The 13,424-nt window shown below is 46.3% G+C and overlaps 1 protein-coding gene across 3 annotated transcripts; it reads left to right on the top strand.

Moving 5' to 3' along the window:
• The first annotated feature begins 2,725 nt into the window (after positions 1 to 2,725).
• On the top strand, positions 2,726 to 10,757 carry SHOX2 (SHOX homeobox 2). Of its 3 annotated transcripts, XM_069473039.1 has the most exons (6): positions 2,726 to 3,071; positions 3,649 to 3,723; positions 5,949 to 6,157; positions 8,512 to 8,569; positions 8,886 to 8,974; positions 10,464 to 10,757. In XM_069473039.1, the coding sequence occupies exons 1-6, from the start codon at positions 2,726 to 2,728 to the stop codon at positions 10,755 to 10,757; spliced, it is 1,071 nt and encodes a 356-aa protein (XP_069329140.1). The 3 variants fall into 3 exon arrangements, with proteins under 3 accessions (XP_069329140.1, XP_069329141.1, XP_069329143.1); XM_069473040.1 differs by lacking the exon at positions 3,649 to 3,723; XM_069473042.1 differs by lacking the exon at positions 3,649 to 3,723 and having other exon boundaries at positions 10,500 to 10,757.
• The last annotated feature ends 2,667 nt before the right edge of the window (positions 10,758 to 13,424 follow it).

Raw genomic sequence — 13,424 nt, forward strand, 5'->3', positions numbered from 1 at the left:
TTTATCAGATTTCTAATAGTGGTTATTTTGAGGTTGTTTGTGAATGTGTATTTAACACCTCAGTTTGAGAGCTCTTTGAGCACCATATCCATTCATTCTGCTAAATAATCTTGAAAACAGATTTTCATAAAGGACTAAAGTTTTATGATTATTCCCCTTTGATAACATCAGAATTACAGTGGTTACATATAGTGAAATCATGTTTGTTTCTAACTTCACATAACTTCAGAAAGTTTGAGTATTTGAGTCTCTTTTGTGGTGTAATAAAACCAAAGCAAGTACTCATATAATTCATTAATACCTATAATCTACTGCTATTGAAAACTTAAAGATCTCAGCTCTCCTAAATGTAGAAAAAAATGAAATGTTTTATGAAGATAACTTTAAGAAGATAACTTCAGAGTACAAGAGAACAAAAGGCAAAGCAACATTTCTAAAAAGCATAATTTCCATCCTTAAATTCACTAAATGTGAACATTTTAATCTGAGGTGTACTGTAGTATAATAGAAAGTTATATACAGCCTCTATTTACATATATTTGAGAAACCACTAATATATCAAGTTACTACTGTGTTCTCTTTTTACAAGTGTTTCGGGTTATTTTGATGGAACTTCTTAAATTATCTAACTTTGTTTTGATGCCTTAACCAATGAGTAAAAGATTCTACATATTAATGTTCTGTAATTGCTTTTATTTTTACTAAGAGTGTTAGATCCAGGGTAATGAACAAGTTACCTTTAACATTCCGCAAGCCTGCGTTAATATTCAGAGCGCTCAAAAATGTTCCTAAATCCACACTTAAAGAGGTATATCTCTTTATACACTCAAGTAAATATAACTTCCCGTATTTAAGTATTCTTTTATGAGTAAATATTTGCATAGCCACACTTCTCACAACAAGCCCGGTCCTGCACAATACAGACTAATGACTCAGGAATATAAGGGTTCTTTCCATATAACAATCCATTCGATTAAAATAGTCCAGAAATAGAATTTTAAATTGTGTGTGTGAGTGTGGGGGGAGGGAGGGGGGAGAGAGAGAGAGAGAGAAAGTCTTTTTACTCCTCACGAGCGTCCCTTTGAACAGCCACAATAAATAAAATTAGATAGGACACAAACTTAACGTCGATTTTTTTTCAAATTCGAAGAGGGATAATCTCTTGTTTTTCAAAATTAAGAAATCAACTAGGATGTTTCTCAGGATGCTAAAGAAAAGCTCCTGTGGTTGATCGTAGAGGGGTCCGGGTTCAGGGAGTTTCATGGAAGAAGGGTGAGAGTCCTGAGACCTCAGAGAGGAAGCGAAGTGGAGCTGCCCTAGACCAGGCGCTAAGGAAACACTTTAAAATGAGATCTGTCAGGGGACAGCTGCTCGGGAAACGTGTTAAATCGACTGGCCCCTTCCAGCGGGGTCTGCTTATAGAGGAGTCGGCTTGAACTCCAAGATGCGAATAGTGGAGTGAATTATACGGACTGGGGCGAGGAGCTTGGTGAAGACCTGGGCTTATCCTGGCTGCGGGCCGGGAAGCTCCTAAAAGGAGCTCCGGGAGCCGTAGAAGCTGCAGAGAACCCTGACTCTGAACCGGGATGTGAAGCCACGATGATGCCGGATGGAGGAGCTACTACGGCGGGGGCCGAGTTGGGGGAGAGAGCAGGGGATGCAGGGGAGAAGGGGCGGAGATGCAGGATTGGGATGCGGGGTCAGGATGCGGGAGTGGAGTGCGGGGTCTGTTAACTGCTGTGGGGCTGATGCCGGGCAGGGACCAGTGGTAGCAACGCGAAATCCAACAATTGCGCGGCACCCTGACGCGGGGCAAAGCTATAGGGTCAGATGCAGTGTCTGGATACGCGACTGGACTCCAGGAGCTGCGCACTTGTCAGTTTCCTTTTGGTCCCACCCCGCGGAGTCCATCCAGCTCCCCAGTGTTTAACTAAGTCGTGACACCAGCGCAAAATCCACGCCTAATTAAATTAATTAGGGATTCTTGTCAATCCTGGATTAATGACCAAGAGCACAGGCGACTGAGGCTATCTGAAAACCCAAACGGCCAGGGACCGGCCTTCTCTCCCCGCCCCCTCTGGTCCCCCTGCGCTGCCCTCCCATTCCAGCCTCAGCCCGCCGGGACTCCAGCCTCAATCAATCTCAATCTCTCTCTCTCAATCTCTCTCTCTCTCTCTCTCTCTCTCTCCCCCCCCACACACACACACAACCCCCAGGTAGTGGCGCAACTGCTGCTACCCGGGAAGGGGGCTCACTCCGAGTTGCAAGGGGAGGTAATTTACTCAGAACAAGGGGCCGCCTTTAGGAAGTATAAATAGTGAGACTTCAAGCGCAGCGTCGCTATCAGATCTGAACTCTCCGCAGGAAGAATTGTCAAAGATCTTAACATTGAACAAGCGCGCTCCGGCAGGGAAGCATCAGTTCCCATTTCCCTCCGGCGGCTCCCGCCCCTCCTCTTCTCCTCCTTCTCCTCCTCTTCCTCCTCCTCCCCCTCCTCCTCTTCCTCCTCCTCCTCCTCTTCTTACTTCTTTTTTCTCCTTCTACTTCTCCTTTCTTCTTTCTTCTCCTCTTTTTCTTCTTCCTCTTCCTTCCTCTCCTCCCCCACCTCCTGTCCCATTGATGTGTTATTATTGGGGGGGCTGGAGCAGTAAAAAAAGAAGAAGGAAAAAAAGAGCAGGGCTCGGCTGGGAGAGGTTGAGCGCGGGGCTGACGGGCGGCGGCGGCGATGGAAGAACTTACGGCGTTCGTCTCCAAGTCTTTTGACCAGAAAGTGAAGGAGAAGAAGGAGGCGATCACGTACCGGGAGGTGCTGGAGAGCGGGCCGCTGCGCGGGGCCAAGGAGCCCACCGGCTGCGCGGAGTCGGGCCACGACGACCGCAGCAGCCCGGCAGTCCGGGCGGCCGGCGGAGGCGGCGGCGGAGGAGGAGGAGGCGGAGGCGGAGGAGGCGGAGGAGGTGCAGGAGGAGGAGGAGCAGGCGGAGGAGCTGGAGGAGGGCGCTCTCCCGTCCGGGAGCTGGACATGGGCGCTGCCGAGAGAAGCAGGGAGCCCGGCAGCCCGCGGCTTACGGAGGGTAACGGCCTGACCCCCGGCCGCGGTTCCCCTTCCCGCCTTCCTGACTCCTCTCGGGCGGGAGAGGACCCTGAGGCCCAGCGGGGAGGAGGGGCGGGACGCAGAAAGGGCCCTAGACCCCAGCTTTGGAAGCTGGAGTGATAGTAGAGGGGTAGGTGACCGGCGGTGTGCATGGTCGTGGGTGGGGTCCTAGTATGTGTGTGGTGGGGAGGTGGGATGAAAGCGTGTGGGGTTTGTGCGCGCCCTTCCCAGATGCTCCCATTCCACCGAAATGCATTTTTCACCAGCCGGATCGTGGGTCGGCAGCCGGGATGGCCCGCAGGCGGACGTGGAAGTTCGCGGAGCGGGCTACAGGAGAGGGTGCTGGACCAGGCGGCTGATTAAGGCTAGCGTCTAGCACCGAGTTTGCCGGAGCTTTTTCCCTAGGCCTGAGAGAGAAGGGGAGAGAGGGAGAGAGAAAAGCTTCACCCTCAGGTCGCCCCAGGGTTTGGGACCACCAAGATCCCTTAAACTCCACAAAGACCCGGAGTCTTTGGTTCTTAGGGGCCAAAACTTCCCATTCTCTTTGAGCTATGAAGGCAGAACGAATTCAAGGCAAGCTAAGGTCCAGGCTACGCTGCTTCTCCCTGGCAAGGCGTTTAGGTTTCTTTTTGGTGGGTTGTTTTTCGGTATTTACTGTTTGAAATCATCCAGTCCTCTGGTTTTGTAGAAGAAAAATCCTTTGATGCAGCAAGGAGTTAGGAAACGGTTTTACCTAAATAGTAGAGCGTCCTGTACCAATTCAAAAGAGTTCAACAATAAAATTAATTTGGCACTTGGTGCCTGCAGTAACTGGTGTACTGCCATATTTTTCCAATTAAGAAAATATGTGGCATGCGTAGAATCACATATTTAAGCAAGCAATTAAGTTGTTTATAACACGGTCTGTTCCTGTTTAGACCATTAAGTGGAAATTTGGGAACGAAATAGAGGTTATATTAAGTCTATTAATCAACTTGATATTTGGGCATGTTTCTCTTTGAAGCCTCAAAACTTTGAGGGGCATCCACTGTGTGAATGACTAGTAATAGACAAAGCCTTCTCACCCCTTTGGCAGAATCTGAAGGGTGTGTTTTCATATTTCAATTTCACTACAATATCAGTGGAAATATTTTCCTATTAAATTGGCCCCTAATGTTTATTATAATGTAATCCACTTCCTTTCTGAAGAAAGGACAAAATGTCCACAAAACGAACTCGGAGAACTAGAAATGCGGGCAACATTTAAGATCACCGTAGCTAGAATGCCTGGCTGGCCTGAGATCTAGCAACTCTTCATTCTCAGCCCTAACACCAGGTCCTCCTAAATTTGGAAAGCGATGGGCTGTCAGGGGGCTCAGTGCAGCCTTCTCCCCCGTGAGCCCACAGCTTCAGGCCCTGGGTTCGCCAGCGCGCCTGACAGCTAAGTTAGGGTCTGAACGCGGGCGCGCGCAGTTCCTGCAATTGTTGATTTTCAAGCTCTGGGCAGGTATTAATTTCTCTGCAGACCAGCTTTTCCCAGGAAATGATTTTTAACACCCATGCTGATTGGTATCCTGCGCTGGGAAGAACTGCGAACAGCCTCGACTATCCAAACTCAGTTTTGACACCTTAAAAACCCGAGTCTCCGACTTAGGCGCAGAGGATAAATGTTCCAGGGGAACCTTACGTTGATAGTCCCCTTTGGCTATACACACACACACACACACACACACACAATACATATGTACACACACTCATACACCCCTCGGGTTGCTGTGTATACTCACAGTAGCAGAGCTCCTGTTTTTAAAGGGAAGAGGACAGGAAAGTAGCAACGGATGTGTGCAAACCCAGAACAGAAAAATGCATATTTTATTAAACATCCTAGCTGTTGGATGCATGAAAAGGCTTTGAGCAACCAATAGAAACGGAGGATCGCGAATGTTCCGCTTGAACCTGTTGATTTCTGTGGGTTAAGCGTTTAGGGTCGGGTCTGCGTTTCCATGGACAAGGGAGGAGAGAACAGAGACGGCGGTCGGTTTCACGCGTCACCCGAGGCTGGTTTTCCGCCTCTTGCCTTCTGGCCCGGTGTGGGCGACGAACGCTTCAGGCCGCCAACATGGCGTGGGCGCCCGTGTTCCTGCGACCCTGGTCCGGCAGGGGGGATGGGGACTACCTGGCTGCCCACGAGGCCGTCCCCAGGGTTTGGCTCGCGCCCTGGAGCAACTCGGAGCGCCTGGGGATGCGGCTCCCTGCGCCGCACAGCACCCGGGTCTTGTTCTCCCGCTGCTACCCTTCGGTCCAATTGTTCCTAAATTAGACCAGCAAGTTTGCTGGACGCAGAGAGCCAGCGGCGGTGAGAGCTGGCCTGAGAACAGGCCAGCCCTCTGGGAATGGCCGGTGTGAGAGGCCTGTGGGTGGCCTTGCCGCGCCCTTCTGCCCAGACCGCGCTCGGTGAGAGGCCCGGCGCGGCGCTTTTGATATTTGTGAGTGCTTGGGACAGAGTGAGTGCGAGAGAGGGTGACTGGAAAGCATTTAGTGTGTGCTGGGGAGGGCAGGGGACCGTGGGATAGTGAGATGGTGAGCTGAGGCCGCAGTTGCGGAGGAGGTGGGTGGGTGAATGCCCATCTTGCGCCCGGGCGGCCACCCAGACTTGACCTTTGCGCGAATCCAGAATCTTTTTCCTCTAGGCTGTGTGAGGACTTGGACCAAGATTCTGGAAGGGGGAAAGAAGAATTTTCTATTCTTGAGATAAATTTGGTAACAGGATTTGCTGTGCTGTTTTTATCCGTGTGTATGTATGTGTGTGTGTGCGCGCGCGCGTGTTGGTGTGTGTGCGTGGACGCACGTGTGGCCCCGTCCGTGGTGCTTCCTTCAGTGTCCCCGGAGCTGAAGGATCGCAAAGAGGATGCGAAAGGGATGGAGGACGAAGGCCAGACCAAAATCAAACAGAGGCGAAGTCGGACCAATTTCACCCTGGAACAACTCAACGAGCTGGAGAGGCTTTTTGACGAGACCCACTATCCGGATGCCTTCATGCGCGAGGAACTGAGCCAGCGGCTGGGGCTGTCGGAGGCCCGAGTGCAGGTACCCAGCTGAGAGGTCTGGGGCCCAGGGAGCAGAGAGAGAATACGCCTGGGGTTGGAGAGGTTCCTTGGGGATAACACGCTGAGGGTGCGGGTTCAAGTGTCTGGTGTAAGATGAGAAGGAAAGGATACCTTTATTAGAGATCTTATTTTCCAAAGTAAATCTTGGTCCTAAGCGCCACCCCCCCACCCTTTCCCATCCCAACATATGTTCCCAGCAGAAGAAAGCTGTGCTGGGCTTGCTCCCAGAGTTTCTATAAACCCCTCCCCCCTCGCCTCGCGCTGGCTTTAATGTGGTTTAATCCTAATGGGCCTACTTTTATAAGGCTTAAAAAAATATCCCACAGAAAACGTTTTATCTCTGGATGCTTTAAAAGTTACAACGAGTATTTTGCTCGCCTGATTGGGTTTCGTTCAAGGTCTGCTCCGGGGTCTAGGTTTGCCAAGCGGATATGCCAATTAGGTTTATAGAACTACAGACTATAAAGAAAATTAGCAACTGTTAAGTGCTAAATTTACAGTCTGCTGTTAGCGGTTGATCTGAAACTACGTGTGAAACAGCAGAGAAATAAACGCATTTTGGCCACTTTTTGTTCGCTTAACCAAGGAAAGGAACCTGAATGAACCTACAGAAACTCAATTTTAAAACAATGCACATATCTTAATACTGGTGTTTCCAAAGCCTGACCCCCAGCAAGAGCCTGTGAAGTTAGGAGTGGAGATTTTCTTTATTGATTGTGGAGGTGAATGTAATAGCAAAAGTGGGCAAAGGGGGAAATTATATGCATACATATATATCCTTCTAGCTTTGTGGGGAAAAAAATTTAAATGTTTCAGACTGTATTTCCGCTCATATAAAGTAGGAGAAAATGATGGTCATTATTTGTTTGAACACATGGAGCAGTTTTAGGCCGAACATCTGCAGCTGTTACAAAGTATCACTGTAACAGATACTCCCCGGGTCTCTGGGCGCAGAGACCACCATCTGTAGCGAACTATGCATAATTCTTATGGGGCTTCCCCAATCTTGTAATAGGATCAGGAAAAAACCAGAGCAGTCACGTTGAAGGGGAAAAGTAATAATAGGCTGCCTTGGTCATCACAGCGTCAGCAGAGCCTTCCTTTTTAAGCCTCTCTTGCTTTGCTCTGTGCACTGAGATCTCTAGAGGCTCAGCAACCCTTTAAAAACATGATGATAATTATTACAGTATGATTATTAGTATCTCAATTTCAACTCTTCTAGGGGAAAAAAGAGGCAAGAAGCCTCAGGCCATGTGAATTACACAAAGGATGCCACCCTGGCATGAAATCCACCCTTCTATTATAGTAAATAGCAGGGGAATTTTTGAAGATTTACATTGACTATGACACTTGACTTCAAAAACATACCAGTAAAAGCTCTGAAGCAATATTTACTTTCATGGGTTTTTAAAAACATTAATTTGTGAATCAATCAATATGCCGTATCATTCAAACTGGAGTATAAAAACAAGCTTTATTTTAATTTTTAAAAACCTGTCATATTGTCTGTAAAAGGTGGCAAGTTTATTTAAGAAGGTAACATCCAGGAAAAGATAGTATCTAGGAGTGACTTGATTGATACATCTCTCCCCTTTTTCAGTATGTTCTTCCTTTTTTCTCTTAAGAAGTGAACTTTATTGTTGTTCTTTGCTTTTTTCATACATTTATTTAAGTTTAGAGCTATTTTCTAGATGTTTCCCTACTATCCTAGCTGCAAGCAGTGGATTTTTCTATAGAAGCAAATTAGATTATCATGATAATAGCAGACAATTATTCTGCTACTGTGTTACACTCTGCTGCACAGAGGAACAGAGAAATTCTAAACTTCTTTGTAGTGAGGCTTTTATGACACTAATTACCTTTCCCCCACCCTTAAAACTCTCCCCCCTCCAAAAGTCATTATTTGCTTTGGTGTTTGGTTTTTCTTTAAGATGAAGCTAATTAATATTACAGGCTATTAGTGAGCACATTCTTCTCAGGTCTTAACTGGGCAAACATCTAAATCCATTATGATGTTGGTATCAGGTACCAGGGAGAGTTTTAGGGCTTGGGGACTCTGTTATGTGAAAAGATAAAACCAGGACTAATAGTAATCTCTCAAGAAACAATTTATCTGGAAAAGTCTATGAAATTTATCTTTCTATTTTTATTGTTCATTTACATTTTTAACTTTGGAAATTGAGGCTGTTTTGTATAATTCAAAGATTGCTTGCTATGTCTCCCAATCCTTGCCTAAAACACTATTCTTTTCTCTTTGTACTCTCATAATTTAAAAAAAAAAAAAATTTTGAGTCGTATCGTCTAGGTTTTATATTTTTCCTCTCTAACTTGTAGGTTTGGTTTCAAAATCGAAGAGCTAAATGTAGAAAACAAGAAAATCAACTCCATAAAGGTATGCTTCTCATACAAGGAATATTTTATATTTTAAGTAAAAAGAGAGGTGGAGAAAATTGTTATTACAAAGACAGAAAAAAAATATCTCAGAGATGACAGTGGTCCTTGATTTAAGAATCTTCTCCAAAGGCAGTTAATGAGAGTCCTAAACTCTGGGAGTCAATTACATTTATTCTAATTATGCCAGCAGTTTAGAAAGACAACAGTCCAATTCCAAAGAAATTAGTCCTATCTTGTGCCATTTGGAACCCTGGAAAACAATGCTAGAAATGTTAACCTTAGATTATTATGTTTTGTTTTCCTATTCTTTACAGGTGTCCTCATAGGGGCCGCCAGCCAGTTTGAAGCTTGTAGAGTCGCACCCTATGTCAATGTAGGTGCTTTAAGGATGCCATTTCAGCAGGTAAGCACAGCCTAGTTTCAAGTTGTTTTTAAATGTAAAAACATGTTTGCTTGAACTGTTGAACATTCCTGTCTCTGAGCCCAGATGTCTGTGTCTGTGCAGTTGGAGAATCGATTTTGAGATGATATAGTGGACCCACTCCCCTTTAAAAACCTATACAGTGTCAAAAGCCTGAATGCTTAGTCCCTGCTGTCCTCATGGGAACCTCCAGGGGCCTCAGGGCAGTAACTGGTTCTTTAAAAATGTACTAAAGATTGCACTTGGGGTAAGGAAGGAAAAGCCTTTAGATTAAGATTTTGTCAAATCCAATACAGAGGTTAGTCCTAAGGTATTTCTAAGACAACCCTCTAAATATTTTCCTAGGTATTTTCTACCGCTTAGTCACATTAAATGTCTCCAACAGAAGAAAAATAAATACAAGTACTCCTAACTCAGACTTGTTTTTTAAAGAGCTATCTCTGAAAACAAAGCTTTACCTCTGGTAGAGAGGGAAGTCTTGGTCTTCCTAAAGCCACCCTGCCTCTGCAATCCCTTTCTTAACCATAAAGAATCCTTTAAGAGAACATTTTAAAAGAGCAGCCTGCAGCAATGATTTAATCCTAGGAAATCTCAGTGCTCTGAACTCTCTGCTCCTCAAGCCTAAGGGGCAAAATCCTTTCCCAGCCAGCAACTGACCTACCCCATCCTCAGCCAGCCAGGCCCCCTGCTTGGCATGACTATGATGTCATGAATTAGCTCTCAGTCGCCAGAACCCTGGACTGGGGAGACACCTGGGTGTGCCCTTGTATTGAGAGTTAATGTTAGGGAGATCTTAGCTCTCATGGTGCCACAGGGACTCTGGCATCCTGATGCTGGGCTTTTGAAACAAGAGAGTGACTGGAGAAAGAGGGATGGGGGGGGGCCTTAAAAGGTGATTCTTATGCTCAGAAAGTGATCTTGGGCCAGCAGCAGCACCATCTGGGAGATTGTTAGAAATTCAGAATCTCAGGCTCCAACCTGGACCTTATGAATCATAATCTGCATTTTAGCAAGATCCCCGGTTAATTCTGTGTCAGTGAAGTTTAGAAGTACTGACTCACAGTTGTGCCAATTGTGAAGATGCAATGACTTCCCTAAGTGACATGAAAAAGTTTTGTAGTTTGCTTGTACTTCGGTGCTTTAGGGTTGGGGTAAGAGGTGTAGAGTAGCAGCAGAAGTTGAGGGTAATGGCCCTCACCCCCAATCTTTCCAACATACCATTTCAGCCCGGCTCCCGAGGGAGCAGCCACATTCCTGCATACGGGGGTCCCGGGGGATCCAGACTGAGTGGGTCCAGGGAGCACTGGAGTATCCAGTGTGACACTCCAGATTCAGCAACAGGCTGAGAAGGTCACTCTCGGAACAAGATGTGCAGCCAAACGCCCCCTCCCCATCCCCTATCCCGACCCAATCTTCCCCTAGCCAAGCTGGACGCCGTTAATGCTCTGTTTCTATTCTGTTGTCACCCTAGGATAGTCATTGCAACGTGACGCCCTTGTCCTTTCAGGTTCAGGCGCAGCTGCAGCTGGACAGCGCTGTGGCGCACGCGCACCACCACCTGCACCCACACCTGGCCGCGCACGCGCCATATATGATGTTCCCAGCGCCGCCCTTCGGACTGCCGCTTGCTACGCTGGCCGCGGACTCAGCCTCCGCCGCCTCGGTTGTGGCAGCTGCCGCCGCCGCTAAGACCACCAGCAAGAATTCCAGCATCGCCGATCTCAGACTGAAAGCCAAAAAGCACGCGGCCGCCCTGGGTCTGTGACACCAACGCCAGCGCCAAAGTCGCGCCTCCAGCGCGGCGCTCAGCCTGTACGCTCTCTGCGCCCCGCTGCTTCTCCGCTACCCTCTTCCGACCTCCGGAGCCTGCCCTCTTTCCGCTCCTTATCCCATTTCGTTCGCATCCGGACTTGGAGGGCCGGACTCCACGCGGGACCCGGGATCCCACGAGGCGCACCAGCTCGGTGGCTCCTGCCCGCTTTCCTATCCAAGGCCCTAGAATTCGGTTTCGTAGGAGCGGGTTTGGGGAAATCTGGAGAGAGACTGGACAAGGGAGTGCTGGAACCGAGGAGTGTGATTCACGAGAAGGCTGCGACGGTGGACTCTTGCATAGAAATAAAATCTTGTTAACAATAAAAAATGAGCAAAAACATTTTAAAACATAGAAAAGACAAACCAGAGAGAAAAAGAGAAAGGGAACTTATTTCTTATTGCTATTTGGCAGAAGCTGAAATCGGAGAGCGACAAGGAGTTATTAAAGTATTTTATACATTTAAAAAAATGGAAAAATAACCCGGACGCATCTCGAGAGAATGGGGGTGGGGTGGGGGGGAGGTTCCCAACTTAAATGTATGTTTTTTTTTAATGGGCTAAGAAGGCAAAACAGAAGGAAGAGGTATACTTATTTAAAAAACTAAGATGAAAAAAGTGCGCAGCTGGGAAGTTCACAGGTTTTGAAACTGACCTTTTTTCTGCGAAGTTCACGTTAATATGAGAAATTTGATAAGAGAGGCGGGCCTCCTTTTACGTTGAATCAGATGCTTTGAGTTTAAACCCACCTGTATTGGAAGAGCAAGAAGAGGGAAGACAGTGTAAAAACAAGGAGAGAAAAAAGAATATTAATACAAAAAAATATGCCACAGACAATTTCTCTGAGAAATTATTATGGCAGAACTGTCCGGACTGCTGACACTAAATTCTGGTTTGCATGTTATTTGTATTCCATTGATGGTGTCTCTCCCCTTCCCACTTTAATCACGTGTACTCACTACATTTTCATCTTCAGTGTGAAAAACAATACCAAAAGCGTCTGGAAATTGATATATATCCCCATATATGTTTTGCCCTGTCTCTAATGCTGGGTAAAGAAAAAAGTCGGAAAGGGAAAACATTTACACTCTGTCCCAAGAAGACAGAGGCAGGCAGAAAATATGGGGAAAGGAAAAAGAAAAGACAACCAAATGAAATAATGGAGGTACAGCGCCTCGCATGGTGCTTGACACTTAGTAGGCGTGCAATGTTAATTCCCGCCACTCCCCTTTTCTTGTATTCCCTCTTGCTGGTTTCCTCAAGTCCTATTTGAGGACTGTGCTTTATTTCCCCCTCTCTATCCCGTCAAATTCACCTTAAACGACACCCAGCTAGATACAGGCACTAGGTTTGTATAAAATATGTTGATATACACGAACAAAGTTTTATTTTGGCTATAATGTGTGAATTGATGGTTGACTTTCAACATTTGCATTTTATCTCACAAAGGTGTATCTTTTCAAGTAATCTTTTTTTGGCTGTTTCAATTCATGTAGCTATTTAAACTGGGATACCCTGGACTAAGCAATCTGTATCCCAATTCGCTATCAAGCCTCCTTAGTTTTTTTTTTTTTTTCCTTCTAATTTACAAGAAAGAGGAAAAGCTCTTCTAACTGAACTTTGGTATGTGGTTGAGCTTTGTAACTATTTGTTCTCCATGAAAACAAAATTATTTATATTTGCCATATTTTTTCTAGTGTATTAAGTTATTTTAAACAAAAGATGTTATCTCATGACGTGTTGTCAGTACAAAATGTTTCGGCTTCAACTCTGTTAAACCTTTTAAATAAGTGCCAAGTTATTAATTGAAGACACTTTGCGATCAATTGAATGAAAATAGTATTGTTTCATTTGATGGGGTTCGCGTCATCTTTGTTCCTGTTACTATTAAAATATCCGGGATAGTCTTTCCCTCTTCCTTTTTGGTGAATGTGTACCTTCTACCTATCTCTCTAATATGCCAACTTGGAAAATCCCGTGGCTCTGCTCTTACGTACCCCATTCAAGGGGCAGTAATAAGGGTGACTGTGACTGTGGCTCTCGCTAACGCTGAGTGCGTCTTCCACCGTCCCCGCCTTTTTATCCACCTAGGATAGAAACCGATTTTACCAAACCGATAAAGAAACAGATAATAAGTAAAGTAACATAGGATAGAATAACCTCTTTCCCTCAAACGGACTCTCGTTCTTCATTTTGCTATACTTTCACCCTTGAAGTTTATTTGGGGACATTTTGGGAGGACAGAAAGAGGGATCACTCGGTGCGAAATCTTCCTGGGTTTGGTATGGCATCATCCACAGTCGGTCCCAGGTCGCTGACTCTCTCTGGAGCCGGACAGGTGCTGGCTTGGGAGCGGGCGAAGAGCCGCGGGGTGGGGGTGGGGGGCATGGTGGAGGTTGGACCCCCTACCTCTCTTGTTTAGCGCTTTGGCTGAAGCAGCTTCTTCATTGGTTAATTTGAGAAGGTGTAAGCCAGGACGGTGTTTAGGAAAAACCCAGTCTTAACTGTCCTCAGAATACCGAGGAGCTCTTTCTCTCCCTATCTCTTGGCCCTTTTCTTCTGGAAAATAAAATCCCACCAGTTAAAGCCCAAAGGTGCTGCCTGCCTGTTTTGGGGGTGGGGG

This window comes from Eulemur rufifrons, chromosome 7 (assembly GCF_041146395.1).
Source record: "Eulemur rufifrons isolate Redbay chromosome 7, OSU_ERuf_1, whole genome shotgun sequence".
NCBI lineage: Eukaryota > Metazoa > Chordata > Mammalia > Primates > Lemuridae > Eulemur > Eulemur rufifrons.

Excerpts from the sequence above, each read along its gene's own strand:
- SHOX2 (XM_069473039.1), top strand. The coding sequence starts at position 2,726 with ATGGAAGAACTTACGGCGTTCGTCTCCAAGTCTTTTGACCAGAAAGTG. Across the intron at positions 3,072-3,648 it reads CAGCCCGCGGCTTACGGAGG|GCAGAACGAATTCAAGGCAA; the intron begins GTAACGGCCTGA and ends TGAGCTATGAAG. Across the intron at positions 8,975-10,463 it reads TAAGGATGCCATTTCAGCAG|GATAGTCATTGCAACGTGAC; the intron begins GTAAGCACAGCC and ends TTGTCACCCTAG.